This window comes from Salvelinus sp. IW2-2015, linkage group LG13, assembly GCF_002910315.2.
Source record: "Salvelinus sp. IW2-2015 linkage group LG13, ASM291031v2, whole genome shotgun sequence".
NCBI classification, from domain to species: Eukaryota; Metazoa; Chordata; class Actinopteri; order Salmoniformes; family Salmonidae; genus Salvelinus; species Salvelinus sp. IW2-2015.
Genome location: NC_036853.1, coordinates 28,156,379 through 28,182,166, shown reverse-complemented (window position 1 = coordinate 28,182,166; position 25,788 = coordinate 28,156,379). Strand labels below are relative to the sequence as shown.

Genomic DNA, 25,788 nt, shown 5'->3' with positions numbered 1-25,788 from the left:
CACACACACACACACACACACACACACACACACGCACGCACACAAACAGCCATGTGCAGCCATTGTTCTTCCACTGAGGAAGTATACAATTTAAATATTAAAAGATGTCTGACTGACTGACTGGTGTTTAATATTAACCACCATGGTGGATATCACAGGAGACCAATCAAAGGAGACATGCCTGAAGGGTGGCTCTGCCCACATGCCATCTGTCTCCCTGACTGTCTGTGGCACAATATTCAACACATCACCACAAGACTGCTATGGTATCACAAAGTCAACACTATCCATTTGGTCAATAGGGACCATATCCTTCTGGGTGGGAAAAAACAGCAAGTGGACCACCTGCGGTACATCGTCGGCATGGTAACCTGTAGGGACGCAGACGAGTGAACACTAGAGTGAACAAGGCAACCTCCAAAAGGATCAGGAGAGGATGCCAACTGGATATCCTAACTCTGGATGGATTCCAATAGTAATTACACATCACTTTGCAAGCCAGCATAATGTTACTTGCAGGTAGGGTTGAGAAATTCTGGTAAAGTTCACAGGTTTTCCAGAAACACCAGTTGGAAGATTCCAAGTAATGCTCCAATCAGAATTTTGGGAAAGTTGGCAGGATTTAGTAACTCTACTTGTAAGCCTGATGTGGCCTGTAAACCATGAGTTTCAGGCCACTGTATTAGAATTAAGCTAGTCCTCAGAACAAGGCCTTATGAGATATGTAAGGTATTGACATAAAGAGTTTAATTATAACGATAATATTTACCAAGGAACTCACTTGGTGAAGGCCACAGGACTGAAAATGAATAAATTCAACAACCATATCTATATCACTTACAAATACAGTCATGGGTGGTAACTCTACAATTCACTCGAAAATGCAAGGCACACTGGGAAATTATATTGGAGGCGTGGCTTACTGGAGGCGTTACTCAACATTTTCAAGCTGATGCAACTCAAATCTGGACCCCCTACAGCAGTGGTGACACAAACTCATTCCATGGAGGGCCTAGTGTCTGCAGGTTTTCTGTTTGTCCTTTCAATTAAGACCTAGACAACCAAATAAGAAGCGTTATTTACTAATTAGTGACCTTAATTGATTAATTAAGTAGAAGGGAGGAGTGAAAACCCGCAGACACTAAGCCCTCCATGGAATGAGTTTGACACATGTGCCCTACAGGGTCACAGTTACTCTATGGGTTTGAGTAATAACTACAAAATCACTTTAAGTAAACTGTATATTAAGGGCAAAGGTTTTCCTCAAATGTTTCGAGCCAGCATAATGTGCAAACATTTGGGTTTACAGTGCAGCTGCCCACAGGGCAAACATGAGTCAGGTCAGCATCATCTCTTCTCTATAGATACAGGTCAGCATACACAATAATGAAATTAGAGATGTTGATACATACTTTATCCATTCCTTCCTGAATAGTCAACACAGTCTGACTCCTATCCCTTCCTCTTGATTGAGATGCACACTGTTGATTGGTCAAATAGTGTCCAAGAGGTCTCTTTTCTCTAATGTACAGTAGGCCTACACATTTGCTCGAATCAAGCGCTTTGGATAAATACTTGCGGTTGACACAAGCTACAGTTTACATAACCACCGACAGCAGTAGCTCTCCATCCATTAGAAGAAAACCGCCTGCTGAGTGTCTCCGTCAAAACCACACAGCACGATTAACATCAAGGCCGAGATCCTTTTAATTCGTAGCCTCTCCCGCGATATGGAGAGCACGAGAGGCGAGCTAAAAGGCAGGAGCGCGAAAGAGACAGGACTCTATGGTGGGGAACCTATCCAAACAAACCCCTTGACTTTTTCCAGATTATGTTACGTTACAGCTTTATTCATAAAACGGATTAAATTGATGTTTTTCTTCATTCATCTACACACAATACCCCAAAATGACAAAACAAAAACAGGTTTTTATACATTATTTCAAATTAAAAATAAATAAAAATACTGAAATATTCCATTTACTTAAGTATTCAGACTATTTACTCAGTACTTTGTTGAAGCACCTTTGGTAGTCTTCTTGAGTATGATGCTACAATATTGGCACAACTGTATTTGGGGAGTTTCTCCCATTCCTCTCTGCAGATCCTCTCAAGCTCTGTCAGGTTGGATGGGGAGCGTCGCTGCACAGCTATTTTCAGGTCTCTCCAGAGATGTTCGATCGGGTTCAAGTCCGGGCTCTGACTGGGCCACTCAAGGAAATTCAGAGACTTGTCCCGAAGCCACTTCTGCATTGTTTTGGCTGTGTGGTTAGGGTTGTTGTCCTGTTGGAGGGTGAACCTTCGCCCCAGTACGTTCCTGAGCAATATGGAGCAGGTTTTCATCAAGAATCTCTCTGTACTTTGCTCCGTTCATCTTTCCCTTGATCCTGACTAGTCTCCCAGTCCCTGCCGCTGAAAAACATCCACAGAGCATGATGCTGCCAGTACCTTGCTTTACTGTAGGGATGGTGCCTGGTTTCCTCCAGATGTGATGATTGGCATTCAGGCCAAAGAGTTCAATCTTTGTTTCATCAGATCAGAGAATCTTGTTTCTCTGGTCTGAGAGGACTTTTGGCAAACTCCAAGCGGGCTGTCATGTGCCTTTTACTGAGGAGTGGCTTCCGTCTGGCCACTCTACCATAAAGGACTGATTGGTGGAGTGCTTTAGAGATAGTTATCCCATCTCCACAGAGTAACTCTGGAGCTCTGACAGAGTGACCATCTGGTTCTTGGTCAACTCCCTGACTAAGGCCCTTCTCCCCTGATTGCTCAGTTTGGCCAGGCGGCCAGCTCTAGGAAGAGTATTGGTGGTTCTAAACTTTTTCCATTTAAGAATGATGGAGGCCACTGTGTTCTTGGGGACCTTCAATGCTGCAGAAATGTTTTGGTACCCTTCCCCAGATCTGTGCCTCGACACAATCCTGTCTCGGAGCTCTACGAATAATTCCTTTGACCTCATGGCTTGGTTTTTGTGCTGACATGCACTGTCAACTCAGGGACATTATATAGACAGGTGTCTGCCTTTCCAAATCATACCCAATCAATTGAATTTACCACTGGTGGACTCCTATCAAGTTGTAGAAACATCTGAAGGATGATCAATGGAAACAGGATGCACCTGAGCTCAATTTCGAGTTTCATAGCAATGGTTCTGAATTCTGAATTATGTTTTTTGTTTTTAATACATTTGCAAAAATTGGTAAAAAGCACGTTTTCATTTTGTCATTATGGGTTGATTGATGAGGGGAAAAAAATATTTTAGCAATTTTAGAATTAGGCTGAAACTCAACAAAATGTGGAAAAGGGAAGGGGTCTGAATACTTCCCAGATGCACTGTAGTATAACTATTATTGTATAGGGTGGATTATTATGAAAGCTATAAATGGAAGCCAGAATAATATTGATTTGATAGAGGTTGTTGTCTCTCTTGTGTGTGTGTACAGAGAATGGAGGAACAGCCTACATTTGTTTTCTGATCTTAGCCTGAGGGGCTAGCGGAGCCTTGGAGCGCCTGTTCACTGTATGTGGTTGTCTTCCCTCCCTCGCTAGCCTTTTCTCTCTGGCGCGCCGGGGAAGCAGCATATCGCCTGGATTCAGATCAGGAAGCCAAGGATTGATGTTGGATGTTTCAGGTAAGAACTGTCTGAGATTGGGTTAGTTTTTCATTTCCTCGTACAGGTTGTGGAGTTGGTTAGGCGAGCAGTGGTGTTTTACACATGTGCTAGGGTAGTGGAGAAGCGCTACAATTTGCTGCCAAAATGATTCATCACTTGTGGTGAGGAAATTCTAAGCTCTGTAGCCTTGTTATGTGTCGCTGTCCATGGTCCTGCACATGTAGAGGGTGCTGATGGCTTGTCTAGGGTTGCTGTCCAGGTAAATTTTATGCTGAAAGGACAGCTCCCTGGTGTGTCCCATGTGGGAATGCCTTATCTTGGCACTATACTTTATTCAAATGTAAAGTTAAATATGGAAATAGAATAATGACAATATTTTGTTGTTATACTGCAGTTGTATTGTTCCAGTTAGCATCTCATCATACTTTGTTTCATATTTCCCCACACTCTGGGACTGTGTGTGTGTGTGTGTGTGTGTGTGTGTGTGTGTGTGTGTGTGTGTGTGTGTGTGTGTGGTGTGTGGGGGTGTGTGTGTGTGTGTGTGTGTGTGTGTGTGTGTGTGTGTGTGTGTGTGTGTGTGTGTGTGTGTGTGTGTGTGTGTGTGTGTGTGTGTGTGTGTGTGTGTGTGTGTGTGAATTCAGGGAGTGATTTCAATAAAATATTCAGAAATTATGTTTTTGGAAATAAATAACTTTGTCTTTTCCATTTATTGAGAAGTCATTGTATATAAATGCCCAAATAAATGTTAAATTATTGAATTGTAGTTTTAGTTTTCTTCCTGAAATTATTGCCTTCATTTCAAATTGAGCCCAACCCTGGTGTGTGTGTGTGTGTAGGTGCTTGTGGTGTATTTGTGTGTATGTGTGGTTCCTTGCACTCGTGCATGTGTGCGTGTGTGAGTGCATGCACATTTGTGTGTGTGTGTGTGTAGAGGTAGTGGAGCAGACAATGTGTACTGTATAGGATATGCAGTCACCCCTGAGCCATCCAGTTGTTTGGCATGTCATTAATAATGGATCCTAGAACTCATTAAAGCTGAAGTGACAGCTTGCTATTTACACCGGCTGGCAGGGAGAGAAATATGCTTATAGATGCACATTCCGAAAACATTCTGTACTCCAGCTGTTTAGACCTCTTCAGGATAATGACATGTTTCAGGACGATAAAATACCAAATATATGATCAGAAAGTATATTTGATAGAGAGTAGGTAAGGTATTAAAGGTGTTATGTTATATTGATGTGTAGAATTACTTCACATATGGTTATTACACTGTTGTAAAGTCTTTGCACTAACAATGATTGTGCAGTTGTGTAGGTATTTTGTGTATTAATGTTCATTATAAACTTGGTGGGTCGAGCCCTGAATGCTGATTGGCTGAAGGCGGGGGTATATCAGACCGTATACCACTGGTATGACAAAACATTTATTTTTACTGCTCAAATTACATTTGTAAACAGTTTATAATAGCAATACCTTATTGCTATTATTGCTATTATTGCTATTATGTTTACAAATGTAATTTGTAAACATCTCACCTTGGAGATTTGTGGTATGTGGCCAATATACAACGGTTAAGGGCTGTTCTTACCCACGACGCAACGTGGAGTGCCTGGATACAGCCCTTTGCCGTGGTATATTGGCCATATACCGCACCCCCTCGCACCATATTGCTTAATTATATTGTGTATGTAAGGGATGGTGTCCTACTGGCTGTGTAATCTAGTCTTCAAGGTTTTCCCTTCATTCTTTGTTGTGACAAGTATTGCTTTAATAGGCTTTGTATGTGTGCAAATAGTTTCCGAATTAGTGTGTGCACACCTGTTGTTTGATTTAGTGTATGTGTACATAGTGTTGCAGGTCTCCCCTATGGGACAGACAGATAAACAGAGTGTTTGTTCCTGACTGTGTTCTCGTTACAAAACTACTACTGGGAAGATTGGCTGTTGTAGTCAATAATGAGTGTAATAACATGCCCAAACCAGACGTGCGCGTGCGTCTGCCGTCGTGTATCCGCTATGGGTCCGCGGTCAAATGACCACCCCTCATCACTGTCAAACGCTCCCTAAAACACTTCTGCGAGCAGGCCTTTCTAATTGACCTGGCCCGGGTATCCTGGAAGGATATTGACCTCATCCCGTCAGTCGAGGATGCCTGGTCATTCTTTAAAAGTAATTTCCTCACCATCTTAGATAAGCATACCCCATTCAAAAAATGCAGAACTAAGAACAGATATAGCCCTTGGTTCACTTCAGACCTGACTGCCCTTGACCAGCACAAAAACATCCTGTGGCGGACTGCAATAGCATCGAATAGTCCCCGCGATATGCAACTGTTCAGGGAAGTCAGGAACCAATACACGCAGTCAGTCAGGAAAGCAAAGGCTAGCTTTTTCAAGCAGAAATTCGCATCCTGTAGCTCTAACTCCAAAAGGTTTTGGGACACTGTAAAGTCCATGGAGAATAAGAGCACCTCCTCCCAGCTGCCCACTGCACTGAGGCTAGGTAATACGGTCACCACTGATAAATCCATGATAATCGAAAATTTCAATAAGCATTTCTCAACGGCTGGCCATGCCTTCCTCCTGGCGACTCCAACCTTGGCCAACAGCCCCGCCCCCCCCCACAGCTACTTGCCCAAGCCTCCCCAGCTTCTCCTTCACCCAAATCCAGATAGCAGATGTTCTGAAAGAGCTGCAAAACCTGGAACCGTACAAATCAGCTGGGCTAGACAATCTTGACCCTCTCTTTCAAAAATATCCGCCGCCATTGTTGCAACCCCTATTACCAGCCTGTTCAACCTCTCGTATCGTCCGAGATCCCTAAAGATTGGAAAGCTGCCGCGGTCATCCCCCTCTTCAAAGGGGGTGACACCCTAGACCCAAACTGTTACAGACCTATATCCATCCTGCCCTGCCTATCTAAAGTCTTCGAAAGCCAAGTTAATAAACAGATCACTGACCATTTCGAATCCCACCGTACCTTCTCCGCTGTGCAATCCAGCTTCCGAGCCGGTCACGGGTGCACCTCAGCCACGCTCAAGGTACTTAACTATATCATAACCGCCATCGATAAAAGACAGTACTGTGCAGCCGTCTTCATCGACCTGGCCAAGGCTTTCGACTCTGTCAATCAACACATTCTTATCGGCAGACTCAATAGCCTTGGTTTTTCTAATGACTGCCTCGCCTGGTTCACCAACTACTTTGCAGACAGAGTTCAGTGTGTCAAATCGGAGGGCATGTTGTCCGGACCTCTGGCAGTCTCTATGGGGGTAGCACAGGGTTCAATTCTCGGGCCGACTCTATTCTCTGTATATATCAATGATGTCGCTCTTGCTGCGGGCGATTTCCTGATCCACTTCTACGCAGACGACACCATTCTGTATACTTCTGGCCCTTCCTTGGACACTGTGCTAACTAACCTCCAACTGCTCTTAAACGCTAGTAAAACCAAATGCATGCTTTTCAACCGTTCACTGCCCGCACCCGCCCGCCCGACTAGCATCACCACCCTGGACGGTTCCGACCTAGAATATGTGGACAACTATAAATACCTAGGTGTCTGGCTAGACTGTAAACTCTCCTTCCAGACTCATATTAAACATCTCCAATCCAAAATCAAATCTAGAATCGGCTTTCTATTTCGCAACAAAGCCTCCTTCACTCACGCCGCCAAACTTACCCTAGTAAAACTGACTATCCTACCAATCCTCGACTTCAGCGATCTCATCTACAAAATAGCTTCCAACACTCTACTCAGCAAACTGGATGCAGTCTATCACAGTGCCATCCGTTTTGTTACCAAATCACCTTATACCACCCACCACTGCGACCTGTATGCTCTAGTCGGCTGGCCCTCGCTACATATTCGTCGCCAGACCCACTGGCACCAGGTCAACTATAAGTCTATGCTAGGTAAAGCTCGGCCTTATCTCAGTTCACTGATCACGATAACAACACCCACCCATAGCACACGTTCCAGCAGGTATATCTCACTGATCATCCCCAAAGCCAACACCTCATTTGGCCGCCTTTCCTTCCAGTTCTCTGCTGCCAGTGACTGGAACGAATTGCAAAAATCGCTGAAGTTMGAGACTTTTATTTCCCTCACCAACTTTAAAGATCAACTATCTGAGCAGCTAACCGATCGCTGCAGCTGTACATAGTCCATCTGTAAATAGCAGACCCAATCTACCTACCTCACCCCTATACTGTTTTTATTTTATTTACTTTTCTGCTCTTTTGCACACCAGTATCTCTACTTGCACATCATCATCTGCTCATTTATCACTCTAGTGTTAATCTGCTAAATTGTAATTATTCACTCCTATGGCCTATTTATTTCCTACCTCCTCATGCCTTTTGCACACACTGTATATAGACTTTCATTTTTCCACTGTGTCATTGACTTGTTTATTGTGTTATTGGCTTGTTTATTGTTTACTCCATGTGTATCTCTGTGTTGTTGTCTGTGTCACACTGCTTTGCTTTATCTTGGCCAGGTCGCAGTTGGAAATGAGAACTTGTTCTCAACTAGCCTACCTGGTTAAATAAAGGTGAAAGAAAAAATATTTAAAAAAATAAAAAAGTGCGCAAATAGATTTTGTCCCCCCACACCAAACACAATCATGACACGCAGGTTGAAATATCAAAACAAACTCTGAACCAATTATATTAATTTGGGGACAGGTCGAAAAGCATTAAACATTTATGGAAATTTAGCTAGCTAGCTTGCAGTTGCTAGCAAATTTGTCCTGGGATATAAACATTAAGTTGTTATTTTACCTGAAATGCACAAGGTCCTCTACTCTGACAATTAATACACACATAAAATGGTCAACCGAATCATGTCTAGTCATCTCTCCTTCTTCCAGGCTTTTTCTTCTTTGGACTTTATATGGCGATTGAACTTTCATAATAAGGTGTATTACCACAACCAACCTCAGTTCATCTTTCAATCACCCACGTGGGTATAACCAATGAGGAGATGGCACGTGGGTATATGCTTCTAAAAGCCAATGAGGAGATGGGAGAGGCAGGACTTGCATAGCTTTCGGCGTCACAAATAGAAGTAACTTCTATTTTAGTGCCTGGCAACGCAGACGCTCGTTGGCGCGTGCGAGCAGTGTGTGTGCAATGACTGAATAACATGTATGTGTAAATATATTTTGCAACGCTCGCGCACGCAACACGTCCGATTTGGGCAGTGTGTAAAGGGCAGGTGTAGAGTGAGGGCTTTTTGTTTATAAGAGAGTGCACACACACACACACACACATATGCACACACCGAAGAAATTGATATGCTCACACACTCTTCCACACACCCACAAACATACCCCCACAAACTAACACATCCCTCTACTCTTTCATGCCAGCCCTAGGCTACGGGAGCAGCTCTAGCTATCACACCTTGGTGTTAATTTCCCAAGGTTTTTGACAAGGAGCCTCAGAGCGAGAGAGAGCCTTGTTCTTTGTGTAAGTGCTTTTTCTTCTACAGCTTCTCCCTATCTCTGCAGATTAGTCAGGGAGTAAATTACCTGCCTGCACACAAAAAAGCGCAATCCTACACACTTTGCTGCCACGCGGCGCATAGATCTCCTTTTGAAGAGCGGCCATGTTATTTCCTCAAACCCCGAAGGCTCTCCTGGCATGCAAATCATCATAAAATGAAATGTAAACTCCATATTCTTGGGGCCTCTTCTTATCATCAACTGCACAAGCGGCATACAAATCAGGTTGGGATCAGACACCACGGGAAAGGTCTCAACTTAAAGAGCTAGCTAATTGCTAATTGGGTATGGAGTTGCGAAACGAGGTGCTGCTAACAAGAATTAAAACGTGGGTATTTTTTCTTATTTTTGTCTCAGCCGTCCTTCCTGGTGACATGCCTGGGAGCTGGAACACAGTCAGCGAGAAAAGAGGTTTCAGTTAAGGAAGGATTCATAACGACTGTTTCTGTAGGGCAGTGTTTGCTTGTTGGTTGCTTCTTCCCATACCTGAACCCTTCCCTTGATGGACCCAGATTAATATTAATCCTGGACAAAAAAGCATTCCACATGACAAATGTCCATTAAAAGTGATTTTCAGTCCAGGACCAGGCTTCATGTGGGTTGGGAAAGGGCCCTCAATGTGTGCTCATATTAATTTCCTCACATACTGTACATAACATTTTGACACAATCCCATCACAACACACTCACTCAGGAAATATGTTTATATTGCTCTGTTCTATTCTCTGCACTACTGTGACGGATTGAAGTGGATCACGCTGCTTTTTCAATTGTAATAAATGCCATTAACACACTCCCCGTAGATACACACTGTCGAGGCTGTCTGCCTGACGATATCCATTACTGCCACCTCTCACACATAACACCAAATCCCCCACGACATCCAGCACTGTCATGTAGCAGCAGAGATAGTCTGAGATTTGTTAACTGTCATATTATACTTGAATTTAACTAACAGCTTTGTTAGGTACTTGGCTTCTCACAGGTCTTCCTGTGTTATTACTCTGGGTATAGTTGGTAAAGAGGGTCATTAACAACTCTTTACACCATCTCATTAGGGAAACTTTTAGTGTATGTCTATATGAACCCTAAGTGGGCAGCATAAGAAGTCTATGAACCTTCACAAGGGTAAAAGAGTTAACCTATTGACCTTAGTAGGAACAGCTCATACTGTCCTCATAGGCTGTAATAGCAGCAGCGTATGGAGGACATATGAACCTAAGGTAGCAGCATAACAATGAACCTACACAAGAGCAGCATCAGAAGTATGTACAGTTGAAGTCGGAAGTTTACATACACTTAGGTTGGAGTCATTAAAACTCGTTTTTCAAACACTCCACAAATTTCTTGTGAACAAACTATAGTTTTGCCAAGTCGGTTAGGACATCTACTTTGTGCATGACACAAGTAATTTTTCCAACAATTGATTACAGACATTAATTCACTGTATCACAATTCCAGTGGGTCAGAAGTTTACATACACTAAGTTGACTGTGCCTTTATACAGCTTGGAAAATTCAAGAAAATTATGGCCTGGCTTTAGAAGCTTTTGATAGGCTAATTGACATCATTTGAGTCAATTTGAGGTGTACCTGTGGATGTATTTCAATGCCTACCTTCAAACTCAGTGCCTCTTTGCTTGACATCATGAGAAAATCAAAAGAAATCAGCCAAGACCTCAGAAAAGAAATTGTAGACCTCCACAAGTCTGGTTCATCCTTGGGAGCAATTTCCAAATGCCTGAAGGTACCACGTTCATCTGTACAAACAATAGTACGCAAGTATAAACACCATGGGACCACGCAGCCGTCATACCGCTCAGGAAGGAGACACATTCTGTCTCCTAGAGATGAACGTACTTTAGTGTGAAAAGTGCAAATCGATCCCAGAACAACAGCAAAGGACCTCATGAAGATGCTGGAGGAAACGGGTACAAAAGTATCTATATCCACAATAAAACGAGTCCTATATCGACATAACCTGAAAGGCCGCTCAGCAAGGAAGAAGCCACTGCTCCAAATCCGCCATAAAAAAGCCAGACTACAGTTTGCAACTGCACATGGCGACAAAGATCGTACTTTTTGGAAAAATGTCCTCTGGTCTGATAGAACTGTTTGGCCATAACGACCATCATTATGTTTGGAGGGAAAGGGGGAGGCTTGCAAGCCAAAGAACACCATCCCAACCGTGAAGCACAGGAGTGGCAGCATCATGTTGTGGGGGTGCTTTTCTGCAGGAGGGACTGGTCCACTTCAAAATAGATGGCATCATAAGGAAGGAACATTTTGTGGATATATTGAAGCAACATCTCAAGACATCAGTCAGGAAGTTAAAGCTTGGTCGCAAATGGGTCTTCCAAATGGACAATGACCCCAAGCAAACTTCCAAGTTGTGGCAAAATGGCTTAAGGACAATAAAGTCAAGGTATTTGAGTGGCCATCACAAAGTCCCGACCTCGATCCCATAGAAAATGTGTGGGTAGAACTGAAAAAGCGTGTGTGAGCAAGGAGGCCTACAAACCTGACTCAGTTACACCAGCTCTGTCAGGAGGAATGGGCCAAAATTTACCCAACTTATTGTGTAAAGCTTGTGGAAGGCTACCTGAAACGTTTGACCCAAGTTAAACAATTTAAAGGCAATGCTACCAAATACTAATTGAGTGTATGTAAACTTCTGACCCACTGGGAATGTGATGAAAGAAATAAAAGCTGAAATAAATCATTCTCTCTACTATTATTCTTACATTTCACATTCTTAAAATAAAGTGTTGATCCTAACTGACTTAAGGCAGGGAATCTTCACAAGATTTACATTTCAGGAATTGTGAAAAACTGAGTTTAAATGTATTTGACTAAGGTGTATGTAAAGTTCCGACTTCAACTGTACCTTCACAAGGGCAACGGAGCTAACCTATGAGCCTTTATAAGAGCACATAAAGCCTTTATAAGTTGTAAAAGGAGCATCGTATGGAGAACACCATGTATGAGGCTGTATTAAGGTCATGGGTGCCCAGGGGAGAAGCAGTGCTCTTAGCCTGGAGGTACAGCACTCAGATGGAGTACTGTATACGACTACCAGGAAAGTATGTCCAATAAAGAGTTGATTTATATTTTCTCCAGTATTTGTCTGCGCATCTCTCATGTCCCTGTGCAGCAAGAATTATGTGAACATGCTGCATGGTTATTATCTTATGGGAGATGAGAGAGAACACATATCACTGCAGTTACACAAAATCAAATCAAATCCAATTTATTTGTCACATACACATGTTTAGCAGATGTTAATGCGAGTGTAGCGAAATGCTTGTGCTTCTAGTTCCGACCATGCAGTAATATCTACACAAGTAATTAACCTAAATTTACACAACTCCCTTATACACACAAGTGTAAAGGAATGAATACGAGAATGTACATAAATAAATGAATGAGTGATGCCCGAACGACATAGGCAAGATGCAAGTAGATGGTATAGAGTACAGTATATACATATGAGATGAGTAATGTAGGGGTATGAAAACATTATATAAAAGTGTAATTGTTTAAAGTGGCTAGTGATACATAACATCAAGATGGCAAGATGCAGTAGATGGTATAGAGTACAGTATATACATATGAGATGAGTAAGTAGGGTATGAAAACATTATATAAAGTGGCATTGTTTAAAGTGGCTAAGTGATACATTACATCAAGATGGCAAGATGCAGTAGATGGTATAGAGTAAGTGTATACTAATGAGATGAGTAATGTAGGGTATGAAAAACATTATATAAAGTGGCATTGTTTAAAGTGGCTAGTGATACATTAAATTACATCAAGATGGCAAGATGCAGTAGATGGTATAGCGTACAGTATATACATATGAGATGAATAATGTAGGGTTTTGTAGGCATTATATAAGTGGCTAGTGATAAATTTATGACATACATTTTTCCATTATTAAAGTGCCTAGAGTTGAGTCAGTATGTGGCAGCAGCCACTCATTGTTAGTGATGGCTGTTTAACAGTCTGATGGCATTGAGATAGAAGCTGTGGATCTTTAAAGCTGCATCCTCTCAAATCAAGCTGTTGGAGCTTGGCAACACTGCTCTAATAGGCAGGTGTGTGTGTGGTGTGTGTGTGTGTGTGTGTGTGTGGTGTGTGTGTGTGTGTGTGTGTGTGTGTGGTTGTGGTGTTTGTGTGTGTGTGTGTGTGGTGTGGTGTGGTGTGTGTGTGTGTGTGTGTGTGTTAGTCAGATATTGCAGTAGTTACTTCCAATAAAGCAGGATCTGAAACCCTGTTTTAGATAAATCCATGCTGCTTGTGAGTGGTCCAAATATGCAGTCCAATACTGCAGCCTTTTTTGGGGAGCGCGGCCGCTCCCCCTGCCCTGCCCCCTATCCCCCCGTCCTCCGCCTCCCTCCCCAGCCCGCGCCTCCCCGCGTCCCCCCGCCCTCTCTTTAACCCACTAGCAGCGCTCGCTCCCTGCACCTTTAAGAGCGCGTGCCTAGCTGAAGGTCACTAAACAGTAACACAAAGCTCTCTCAGCTCTGCGGTCCAATARAGCGCATGCGCTCTGCKTGAGGACTGCTACACAGACTGCAATATGGCGAGAATGCCTGGCAGCGCAGACTGCTCTAGTGACACAGCGGGGACAGAGCGGGAGGAGCACATGAGTTGCCCGGAGACTGAGAGGAGCGGAGATGAGGAGGATGATGAGATCCAGGAGGTACAGATCACCGGGGAGGAGTACGGGGAGGATGAACTGGAGTGGGAGGCAGAGTGCGCAGACCCCAGCAGCTGCTCCGCTATGGAGACAGAAGCGGTCCTTATGCGTAGTACGGACCAGTGCAGCGGGTTGGGACCGGGAGCAGACCCTGGACTGTTTCACATCCCCGGACTGGACTCGGATCCGGAGGGAGACCTGCAGCCGTCTGACCGCTCCAGACTGAGCGAGAACACCCGCCTGGCTACCAGGTATGCGGTACGGATCTTCCGGGAGTACCTGAGCGAGAAATCCCAAAGTCCTGACTTTGAAACTCTGGACAAGGAGGCGCTGTGCGCGGTCCTGCAGTCCTTCTACGCGGAGGCACGCTCTAAGAGCGGCCAGCTCTACAGCAAGTCTTCCCTCATTAGCATTCGGAGTTCTCTGAACCGCTACCTGAATGAGCCACCGTACTGTCGCACCCTGGATCTCACCAAAGACCCGGAGCTACGCAGCGCCAACCTGACCCTGGCCGCGGTCATCAGAAAGCTGGAGGAGCAGGGTGCTGGTCCCGTGGTGCAGAAACAGGCAATCACGCGGGCGGACCTGAGAAAACTCTACACCTCCAGTGTGTTTAACATCGATACGCCGTTCGGGCTGCTCAACAAAGTGTGGTTTGAGACATGCATGTATTTCTGTACGAGGGGGCGAGAGAATCAGCGCGAGCTGGAGGAGGATTCATTCGGCCTGGCCATAGACGAGAATGGGAGAAAGTTTATCTATTTCAAATCACTGGGGCCGTATCACAAGTCTCGCTCCGCGTGTTGGAATAAAAAGAGACCAGACCCAGATGAAGATACTTTGCCGCGCATGTATGAGACTGGAACTGAGTTGTGTCCATATGCCAGCTTTGTAAGGTATGTCTCGAAACGGAACCCATTGTGCAAAGCATTCTTCCAACGACCACGAGACCACTGCTGCGCAAGCGACATAACATGGTATGAGAACAAAGCCATTGGTAAAAACCTGCTTGGCACGAGGATGCAGATGCTGTCGCGTGCAGCCAAACTGTCAAAGACCTACACCAACCACTGCATCGGCGCCGTCTCCATAGCAACGCTCAACAGCATTGCCGGTATAGGGTCAAAGTTGGTGTCGCTTCAGATTTCCTCCGAAACAGTTAATGGTGGCGGGCAGTCTCATCTCCAGCTCGTGATCCCGTACATCCAACAGGTCACAGACACAGTGGAACTGAAGCCGCAGAGAACAACAAGGAAAGCTCGTGCTCTCTGCGGTTTTTCGGGACCTCCTTCTCCTAAGAAGCTCTGTGTGCGTCCCGGAGAACGCGCAATGTCCCCTGTGGTCATAGTGGACGGTACAGAGCCCGTGGACATCCAACCCCAGGAGCCCCACGGTCAGCAATCCGCTCCTTTACTGACTGACGTGGTATCCGCGCAGGTAATAGAGTTTCATACAGTGCACGGACAGAGATTATGCTTTTGCACTTTTAAATGTAATGCAGGATAAGCTTACTTGTAGACAGCCTCTCAAAAACGTCCTCGGATTTAATGCGGAAATGAAATGAGTGCGTAATAGGTTATGTCGCCATTTGGTCACGCACCATTTTCTGTGTTAATGAAGTGTTTAAGTGTATAGAGACTACCGTAATTTCCCATTTACTGTGAAAGTATTGACCTGTAGGATGTGTGTGGGTTTGTATTGTGTAGGAGTGAGTTTTGTATTCTCTTTGGGTGTTCTAGGTGCTTTAGTAAAGAGGTCATGAACATTGTGCTTGCATTCCAAATGGCACCGTATTCCGGATGTAGTGCAACTGCATCTTGATTCAGTTTAGGAATCTAATGTTGAATTTGTTAAACGGGGAATTGCATTTGTTTTGATTAAATGTACACATGTATTGTGGTGTTGAAATTGTAGTTTTTGAAATTGTAACCTGTAGTTGTTGATTTCTTTTTTATTGGAATGTCCATGTTGAAATTGTTTGTCCTCAGAGCACCATTGACAATGAGACCCTGGTCTCAATGGGCTCCCATGATTAAATAAAAGCTCAATAAAAATAGGGATTAGGGTGCCATTTGGGATGCACCCTGTGAGTGCAGAGGAGAGGACAGTAGTGAGTTTTCTTTGGGACTCTGTCTGTTGCTATGGGTTACGGGCACCCCAGGCCCACAGTTATTAACCATGCACCACAGTGGAGCCAGCAGGGGTAGAGCCAGAGCGTGCAAGCTCTCACGGACACACACACACACACACACACACACACACACACACACACACACACACACACACACACACAGCACACATCTCACACACACACACACACACACACACACACACACAGCACACATCTCTTATACCCATTCGCCTAAAGCTCACATTTCTTCTGAGACACAGGCACTATAATGAAAAAAAAAAAGTATGGCAGGCTGTCTCAAGTAAGTATCTTTCCTCCAATGACAAAATGAGTGTGTGTGTGTGTGTGTGTGTGTGCGTGTCCAGTCTCTTACGAGTTTCCTGTTTTTGAGCCATTCCTCTAATGAGCCTGCCTGTTATGTGGCCCCGGGGAGATGGACATGTCTGCTGCATTACCAACAGCTCTGCTCATCTGATTTCTGCTTTATCAGCTACATCTCTCTCCCCCTTTATCTCCCTCTATCTCTGTATATCTACAGTATCTTACTATTTACTGTGTTCTCAGCTTTAAGAGGCAGACTCTGACCTGCGGCCATGGCTGTCTTTCTCCCTCACTGCACTTACCACAGTAAATGCTGACCAGTAGACTTTATAGCTTGTTAGTTTTTCTGAAGTGCAGATTTTCGTGAAGCATTTACAAGGGTTTTTAAACCCTCCTCGATAAGGTAATGTCCTCACCTGTCTCAAAACCTCACCTGTATAGAAGGAGGCAGACTCCTATCTGTCTCTGAGCTCCTTTAACTACACTCAGATCTCTCTTCGCAACCCAAAGCTACCCCTGATATACACACAGACTCTGAAAAGGGCAAACACACTCTTCGTCATGCAGTGCAGTGCATCATGAGTTCTGTGCTCAAAGAGTTGACGCAGTATGAATGAAGTCTCAGTCTACTGCTCCTTACTAGTGTCCAGTCTCTACTTGGTCGCTCGTGGAAGAACTCTGTAATGCCTCATGTGTTTAACGGTTTACAGTATGTGTGACAAATTTTTGTTTGACATTTGTGTACATTGGACAATAAAGTATTCTTATTTTTCTTCTTGTCTCCCAGGATAGCCGTAATAGCAGCATGGCCAGTAGGCCGCTGGTCTCCCAGTCCCCTGCCTCTCCACTGGGCTCTGGGGGTATCGGGGGCATCCCCACCCCCGCCCAGCTCACAAAGACCAACGCCCCTGTACACATAGATGTAGGAGGACACATGTACACCAGCAGCCTGGCTACACTCACCAAGTACCCCGAGTCACGGTAAGACACACACACACATAAGGTGTTTGAGATCAACTACATTGAAGTGGATTGCACAGTCACTGATCTACAAATGACATTGCGTTCCAAATAACTACTCATTATGTGATCAAGATTAGCGATTCTGCGCCTTGCCTTGCTCAAACTGATCCCCTCAAACATGAACATGCACACTCTGATGACAATCACAATGATGATATCACCTCCCACCAGGATTGGTCGTCTATTCAACGGGACAGAGCCCATAGTGTTAGATAGTCTGAAGCAGCACTACTTCATAGACCGAGACGGCCATATATTCCGCTACATCCTCAACTTCCTGCGGACGGCCAAACTGCTCCTCCCTGACGACTTCAAAGTGAGTATCTCTGACACTGAGTGAGAGATACTGGAAAACCTCGTCCATAATTCCTTTCTGATAGCATAGTGTGTGTGTGTGTGTGTGTGTGTGTGTGTGTGTGTGTGTGTGTGTGTGTGTGTGTGTGTGTGTGTGTGTGTGTGCGTGTGTGCGTGTGTGCGTATTTGTTCCAGGAGTACTCTCTACTCTGTGAGGAGGCCAGGTTCTTCCAGCTATCCCCACTACAAGCAGAATTAGAACGCTGGAGGAGTGAGCGCGAGGCCAGGAGTGTGTGGCGTGTGTGTGAGTGTGTGGTGGTGCGTGTAGCTCCAGAGCTGGGGGAGAGGATCACTCTGAGTGGAGACAGGGCTTTGATCGAGGACGTGTTTCCAGAGGTCGGGGACGTCATGTGTAACTCCATGAACGCAGGCTGGAATCATGACTCTACTCACGTCATACGCTTTCCACTCAATGGATACTGTCACCTCAACTCTGTACAGGTAACATGGCAGACACTACCCTTTCAATACCACTGCTTACCATGAAAACAACTACCCAACATCCTAAAATAACACCTCAACTCAACTCACCTCAACTCACAACGAATAAGGTCACCTCAACTCATATCACATTAACCCACCTCAACTCTGCGTAGGTAGCCTTAAAGACATGCTCCAGAACTTTGGCGACTACAAAGTATTTTTTATCTTTGCGCTGGATGTGTCAATGTGTAGATCATACATGCATAATCTATGAGCAGAATTACTGTTTTACCTCAATTAGCCATGAAATCCCTAGTTTGAAAACAACTGTTTTTCTGGAAGCTGTGCTGCGCCATTTTCCCTACATTTTCTCCCACGTGGGCCAGCCCCCTAGCAATTTGAGTTCAACCAATGAGCTTCAGCCCCTCGCCATTTGAGTGACAGCTAGCAAGAAGCACATCATGCACACACAGCAGAACGAGAGGGAGCACAATGACGCGGTGTACATATCTGCACATACGGTATGTGACGTAGTACGCAATGTTCGGGGAAACCTTTTGGCTTGTGAGTGTTACTTTCAGAACTACTGGCTAAAAAGTAAACAAAATCTCTTTAACTCCATACACGTAACATCACACTAACCAGTACCCATGGCATAAGCATAGTATAACCTTAAATAACCTCATACAGGGCCAGACCAGCCAGGGGAAAGAGAGATTAATCCTGTTTAGATATGAAAAATGTAGCCATCGGCTTCCGGATCTGCTGGAATGGTAGGAAAGAGCAACTGTCACAGAGAGAGGGAGGGAGAGTGAGAAAGAGACAGACAGAAGGAGGCAGAGAGAGAGAGAGAGATGGAGGCAAACAAAGGTTTCTATTGTACTGCCTGTGACAGTCACACAGAAAGAGAAGGAGAGAGCGACAGAGTAAGAGAGACAGAGAGAGAGAGAGCCAGGGATGGAGGCAGACAGAGAGGATAGAGTAACAGCTGCTCCTTCAGGGCATGCTAATGGAATGTCATCTTGCAGCTATAGAGAGAATGTCTGCCTACCAAATGGCACATTATTACCTATTTAGTACACAACTTTTGACAAGGGCCTATAGTGCACTACATAGGGTGCCATTTGGGACACAGACAATATTATTATATATATATTTTTGCATCTGTGTCTGCATCTGTTTGTCTGTGTTGTATGTGTGAGTTGTCATGAGAGAGGGGATGTGTGTTTTTAGATCAGGGAAGGACACAGTGAGATGGCTGGCTTCTGCCTACTCAGAAACAAACTGTGACCCCATAGGGAAAAATAATATATTGAACTATATTTCAATTAAATATTTAAATATATTGGGAAAATGTATTTAGCAATTATATAACTAAATAAAATATACAGTATGGACGTATTTGTAAAATATATGTGTAAAATACACACTCACACCTCACAACATTCTCTACCCCGATGATAATGTTGAGTCTAGAGGCTTGAGAAAGTATTCACCCCCTGTCACGCCCTGACATGAGAGAGCCTTTTTTATTCTCTATTTGGTTAGGTCAGGGTGTGACTTGGGTGGGCAAATCTATGTTTCTATTTCTTTGTTGGCATAGTATGGTTCACAATCAGAGGCAGCTGTTTATCGTTGTCTCTGATTGGGGATCATACTTAGGCAGCCCTTTTTCCCACCTTAGATTGTAGGATCTTGTCTATGTCTAATTGCTTGTGAGCACTACATAGCTTCACGTTTCGTTGCACTTTGTTATTTTTGTTTGTGAGTTTCATCGGAATAAAACATGTGGAACTCTATGCACGCTCCGCCTTGGTCTACTCATTTCCACGGGCGTGACACCCCCCTTGGCATTTTTCCTATTTTGTTGCCTTACAACCTGGAATTAAAATAGATTTTTGGGTGGTTTGTATAATGTTATTTACACAACATGATGATTCAAAATAGTTTCTCTTGTGAAACAAGCAAGAAATAAGAAAAAAAAACAGAACTTGAGCGTGCATAACCCTAGGTCAATACTTTGTAGAGCCACCTTTGCAGCAATTACAGCTGCAAGTCTCGTGGGGTATGTTTCTATAAACGTGGCACATCTAGCCACTTGGATTCTTGCCCATTCTTCAAGGAAAAACTGCTCCAGCTCCTTCAAGCTGGATGGGTTCCACTGGTGTACAGCAATCTTTAAGTCATACCACAGATTCTCAAATGGATTGAGGTCTGGGCTTTGACTAGGCCATTCCAAGACATTTCATTGTTTCCCCTTAAACCACTCGAGTGTTGCTTTAGCAGTATCCTTAGGGTCATTGTCCTGCAGGAAGGTGAACCTCCGGCCCAGTCTCAAATCTCTGGAAGACTGAAACAGGTTTCCCTCAAGAATTTCCCTGTATTTAGTGCCATCCATCATTCTTTCAATTCTGACCAGTTTCCCAGTCACTGCCGATGAAAAACATACCCACAGCATGATGCTGCCACCACCATGCTTCACTGTGTGGAAGGTGTTCTCGGGTGATGAGAGGTGTTGGGTTTGCGCCAGACATAGCATTTTCCTTGATGGCCAGAAAGCTCGATTTTAATCTCATCTAACCAGAGTACCTTCTTCCATATGTTTGGGGAATCTCCCATATGCCTTTTGGCAAACACCAAACGTCTTTGTATATTTTTTTCTTTAAGCAATGGCTTTTTTCTTGACACTCTTCCATAAAGCCCAGCTCTGTGGAGTGTAAGGCTTAAAGTGGTTCTATGGACGGATACTCCAATCTCCACTGTGGAGCTTTGCAGCTCCTTCAGGGTTATCTTTGGTCTCTTTGTTGCCTCATCGTGATTGATGCCCTTCTTGCCTGGTCTGTGAGTTTTGGTGGGCGGCCCTCTCTTGGCAGGTTTGTTGTGGTGCCATATTCTTTCAATTTTTCTATAATGGATTTAATGGTGCTTGTGGGATGTTCAAGTTGCGGATATTTTTTATAACCCAACCCTGATCTGTACTTCTCCACAACTTTGTCCCTGACCTGTTTGGAGAGCTCCTTGGTCTTCATAGTGCGGCTTGCTTGCTGGTAACCCTTGCTTAGTGGTGTTTTGCCAACTCTGGGCCTTTCAGAACAGGTGTATATATACTGAGATCATGTTTTTATTTTATTATTTATTTCACCTTTATTTAACCAGGTAGGCTAGTTGAGAACAAGTTCTCATTTGCAACTGCGACCTGGCCAAGATAAAGCATAGCAGTGTGAACAGACAACACAGAGTTACACATGGAGTAAACAATAAACAAGTCAATAACATGGTAGAAAAAAAAGAGAATCTATATACAATGTGTGCAAAAGGCATGAGGTAGGCAATAAATCGAATAATTACAATTTAGCAGATTAACACTGGAGTGATAAATCATCAGATGATCATGTGCAAGAAGAGATACTGGTGTGCAAAAGAGCAGAAAAGTAAATAAATAAAGCAGTATGGGGGTGAGGTAGGTAAATTGGGTGGTAGTTTACAGATGGACTATGTACAGCTGCAGCGATCGGTTAGCTGCTCGGATAGCAGATTTTTAAGATTGTTGAGGGAGATAAAAGTCTCCAACTTCAGAGATTTTTGCAATTCATTCCAGTCGCAGGCAGCAGAGAACTGGAAGGAAAGGCGTCCAAATGAGGTTTTGGCTTTAGGGATGATCAGTGAGATACACCTGCTGGAGCGCGGCTGCGGGTGGGTGTAGCCATCGTGACCAGTGAACTGAGATAAGGCGGCACTTTACCTAGCATAGCCTTGTAGATGACCTGGAGCCAGTGGGTCTGACGACGAACATGTAGCGAGGGCCAGCCGACTAGGGCATACAGGTCGCAGTGGTGGGTCGTATAAGGTGCTTTAGTAACAAAACGAATGGCACTGTGATAAACTGCATCCAGTTTGCTGAGTAGAGTATTGGAAGCTATTTTTAGATGACATGCCGAAGTCGAGGATCGTAGTAAGTCAGTTTTACTAGGGTAAGTTTGGCGGCGTGAGGAAGGAGGCTTTGTTGCGGAATAGAAAGCCGATTCTTGATTTGATTTTGGATTGGAGATGTTTGATATGAGTCTGGAAGGAGATTTGCAGTCTAGCCAGACACCTAGGTACTTATAGATGTCCACATATTCTAGGTCGGAACCGTCCAGGGTGGTGATGCTAGTCGGGCGTGCGGGTGCAGGCAGCGAACGGTTGAAAGCATGCATTTGGTTTTACTAGCGTTTAAGAGCAGTTGAGGCCACGGAAGGAGTGTTGTATGGCATTGAAGCTCGTTTGGAGGTTAGATAGCACAGTGTCCAAGGAAGGGCCGGAAGTATATAGAATGGTGTCGTCTGCGTAGAGGTGGATCAGGGAATCGCCCGCAGCAAGAGCAACATCATTGATGTATACAGAGAAAAGAGTCGGCCCGAGAATTGAACCCTGTGGTACCCCATAGAGACTGCCAGAGGACCGGACAACATGCCCTCCGATTTGACACACTGAACTCTGTCTGCAAAGTAGTTGGTGAACCAGGCAAGGCAGTCATTAGAAAAACCGAGGCTACTGAGTCTGCCGATAAGAATACGGTGATTGACAGAGTCGAAAGCCTTGGCCAGGTCGATGAAGACGGCTGCACAGTAATTTTTTATCGATGGCGGTTATGATATCGTTTAGTACCTTGAGCGTGGCTGAGGTGCACCCGTGACCGGCTCGGAAACCGGATTGCACAGCGGGAAGGTACGGTGGGATTCGAGATGGTCAGTGATCTGTTTGTTGACTTGGCTTTCGAAGACCTTAGATAGGCAGGGCGGGTGGATATAGGTCTGTAACAGTTTGGGTCCAGGGTGTCTCCCCCTTTGAAAGGGGGATGACCGCGGCAACTTTCCAATCCTTGGGGATCTCAGATGATACGAAGGAGAGGTTGAACAGGCTGGTAATAGGGGGTGCTACAATGTGCGGCGGACAGTTTCAGAAAATAGGGGGTCCAGATTGTCAAGCCCAGCTGATTTGTATGGGTCCAGGTTTTTCAGCTCTTTCAGAACATCTGCTATCTGGATTTGGGTAAAGGAGAAGCTGGGGAGGCTTGGGCGAGTAGCAGCGGGGGGCGGGGGCTGTTGGCCAAGGTTGGAGTCGCCAGGAGGAAGGCATGGCCAGCCATTGAGAAATGCTTGTTGAAGTCTTCGATTATCACGGATTTATCGGTGGTGACCGTGTTACCTAGCCTCAGTGCAGTGGGCAGCTGGGAGGAGGTGCTCTTGTTCTCCATGGACTTTACAGTATCCCAGAACTTTTTGGAGTTAGAGCTACAGGATGCAAATTTCTGCTTGAAAAAGCTGGCCTTTGCTTTCCTGACTGACTTGTGTATTGGTTCCTGACTTCCCTGAACAGTTGCATATCGCGGGGGCTCTTCGATGCTATTGCAGTTCGCCACAGGAGTTTTTTGTGCTGGTCGAGGGCAGTCAGGTCTGGAGTGAACCAAGGGCTATATCTGTTCTTGGTTTCGCTTTTTTGAACGGAGCATGCTTGTCTAATATGGTGAGGAAGTAACATTTAAAGAATGACCAGGCATCCTCAACTGACGGGATGAGGTCAATATCCTTCCAGGGTACCCGGGCCAGGTCGATTAGAAAGGCCTGCTCGCAGAAGTTTTAGGAGCGTTTGACAGTGATGAGGGGTGGTCGTTTGACCGCGGACCCGTGGCGGATACAGGCAATGAGGCAGTGATCGCTGAGACTTTGATTGAAGACAGCAGAGGTGTATTTGGAGGGCAGGTTGGTCAGGATAATGTCTATTAGGGTGCCCATGTTTACGGATTTAGGTTGTACCTGGTGGGTTCCTTGATGATTTGTGTGAGATTGAGGGCATCAAGCTTGGATTGTAGGACTGCCGGGGTGTTAAGCATATCCAGTTTAGGTCACCTAACAGAACAAAACTCTGAAGCTAGATGGGAGCGATCAATTCACAGATGGGTTCCAGGGCACAGCTGGGAGCTGAGGGGGTCGGTAGCAGGCGCAACAGTGAGAGACTTATTTCTGGAGAGATTAATTTTTAAAATTAGAAGTTCGAACTGTTTGGGCATAGACCTGGAAAGTATGACGAAACTTTGCAGGCTATCTCTGCAGTAGATTGCAACTCCTCCCCTTTGGCAGTTCTATCTTGACGGAAAGTGTTATAGTTGGGTATGGAAATCTCAGAATTTTTGGTGGCCTTCCTAAGCCAGGATTCGGACACGGCAAGGACATCAGGGTTGGCAGAGTGTGCTAAAGCGGTGAGTAAGGCAAACTTAGGGAGGAGGCTTCTGATGTTGACATGCATGAGGCCAAGGCTTTTTCGATCACAGAAGTCAACAAATGAGGGTGACTGGGGACATGCAGGGCCTGGTTTACCTCCACATCACCGAGGAACAGAGGAGTAGTAGGATGAGGTGCGGCTAAAGGCTATCAAACTGGTCGCCTAGAGCGTTGGGGACAAAGAATAAAAGGAGCAGATTTATGGGCGTGGTAGAATAGATTCTGGCATAATGTGCAGACAGGGGTTGTGGGCGCGCGGTACAGCGGAGGCAAGCCCAGGCACTGGGTGATGATAAGAGAGGTTGTATCTCTGGACATGCTGGTCTCAATGGGTGAGGTCACCGCATGTGTGGGCGGTGGGACAAAGGAGGTATCAGAGTACGGAGAGTGGACTACAGGGTCCATTGCAAACCAAAACAATGATATGATAACTAGCCTGAACAACAGTATGCAAGGCATATTGATATTTGAGAGAGACATACAATAAGGCATAAAGTGATTGCAGGTCTTGATTGGGAGAGCTAGCTAAAACAACAGGTAAGATAACAGCAGCAATAACAGGGTGCTAGTCTAACACAGCAACAACAGGTAAAAATGGCGACGACTAGGCAGAGAGGGTCGGATTAACTACACACAGATCCTGAGTTAAAGCACAGAGCCGACAGATAAAACACAAATAAACAGAATGGAGTACCGTGAATTAATGGACAGTCAAGCATGCATCAGCTAGTAGCCAAGTGATCATAGTGTCCAGGGGCAGCCCGTAGATGGAGCAGGGAGGGCTCCACTAAGCTAGCACGCGGCGTTTAAAGTTAGTAGCCCGGGGGTGGTCTGCTCAGACGGAGGGGGTCTGCTCAGACGTGGTCGTGTCACAGAGATCCAAGCCGGATGGCAAAGAGAGGTTGTGAATTGTAGAATTGTGTTTGCTAACTGGCTAGCTTCGTGGCAGTGGCGCTAGCTGCGCTAGCTGCAAGCTAGCTGTGAGGATCAGAAGTAGTGGCTCAGGGATTACGGCAGGAATCCGGCGTTGTTGTCGAGAGACAGTCCGATGCTGGTAAATAGGTGAGTAATATCCAGGCTAATAACAGGGCTGGTGTCTGTGCAGAAGGTAAAAGCTACTAGCAGCGGCAAAAAAATGGCTAAATTAGCTTGTAGCTGATTTAGACCAGTTGTGATGGATTGGCAAGTCCTGTGTCGGCAAAAAAGGTCCAGTCCAATTGGCAAAAGAGGTATTGTAGCCCAAGAATTCGCTGGTAGACCTCCGGCTAGCCGGCAGATGGGCCTAGCTCGAGGCTAGCTCAAGGCTAACTGGTGCTTGCTTCGGGACAGAGGGTGTAGCCAGTAGTAGCCACTCGGTTGCAGCTAGCTAGCTGTGATGATACGGTGTAATTGTCCAGAGCTTGCGTCAGGAATCCGGTGATGTGGTAGAGAAAAAGCAGTCCTATATGCTC

The 25,788-nt window shown here is 45.1% G+C and overlaps 1 protein-coding gene across 2 annotated transcripts in view; it reads left to right on the top strand.

Annotated features, from left to right (window-relative positions):
• Positions 1 to 3,544: 3,544 nt before the first annotated feature.
• Positions 3,545 to 25,788, top strand: part of LOC111971562 (BTB/POZ domain-containing protein KCTD1) — a 34,694-nt gene continuing 12,450 nt past the window's right edge. Inside the window, exons 1-4 of one of the 2 annotated variants that reach the window (XM_023998396.1) lie at positions 3,545 to 3,632; positions 17,065 to 17,258; positions 17,472 to 17,616; positions 17,790 to 18,095. In XM_023998396.1, the coding sequence (XP_023854164.1) occupies positions 3,624 to 3,632; positions 17,065 to 17,258; positions 17,472 to 17,616; positions 17,790 to 18,095 (654 nt within the window). In that variant the 5' untranslated portion in view covers positions 3,545 to 3,623. Of the gene's footprint in view, positions 3,633 to 13,714; positions 15,263 to 17,064; positions 17,259 to 17,471; positions 17,617 to 17,789; positions 18,096 to 25,788 lie in introns of those variants that run through there. The other variant, XM_023998395.1, reaches the window with a different exon arrangement.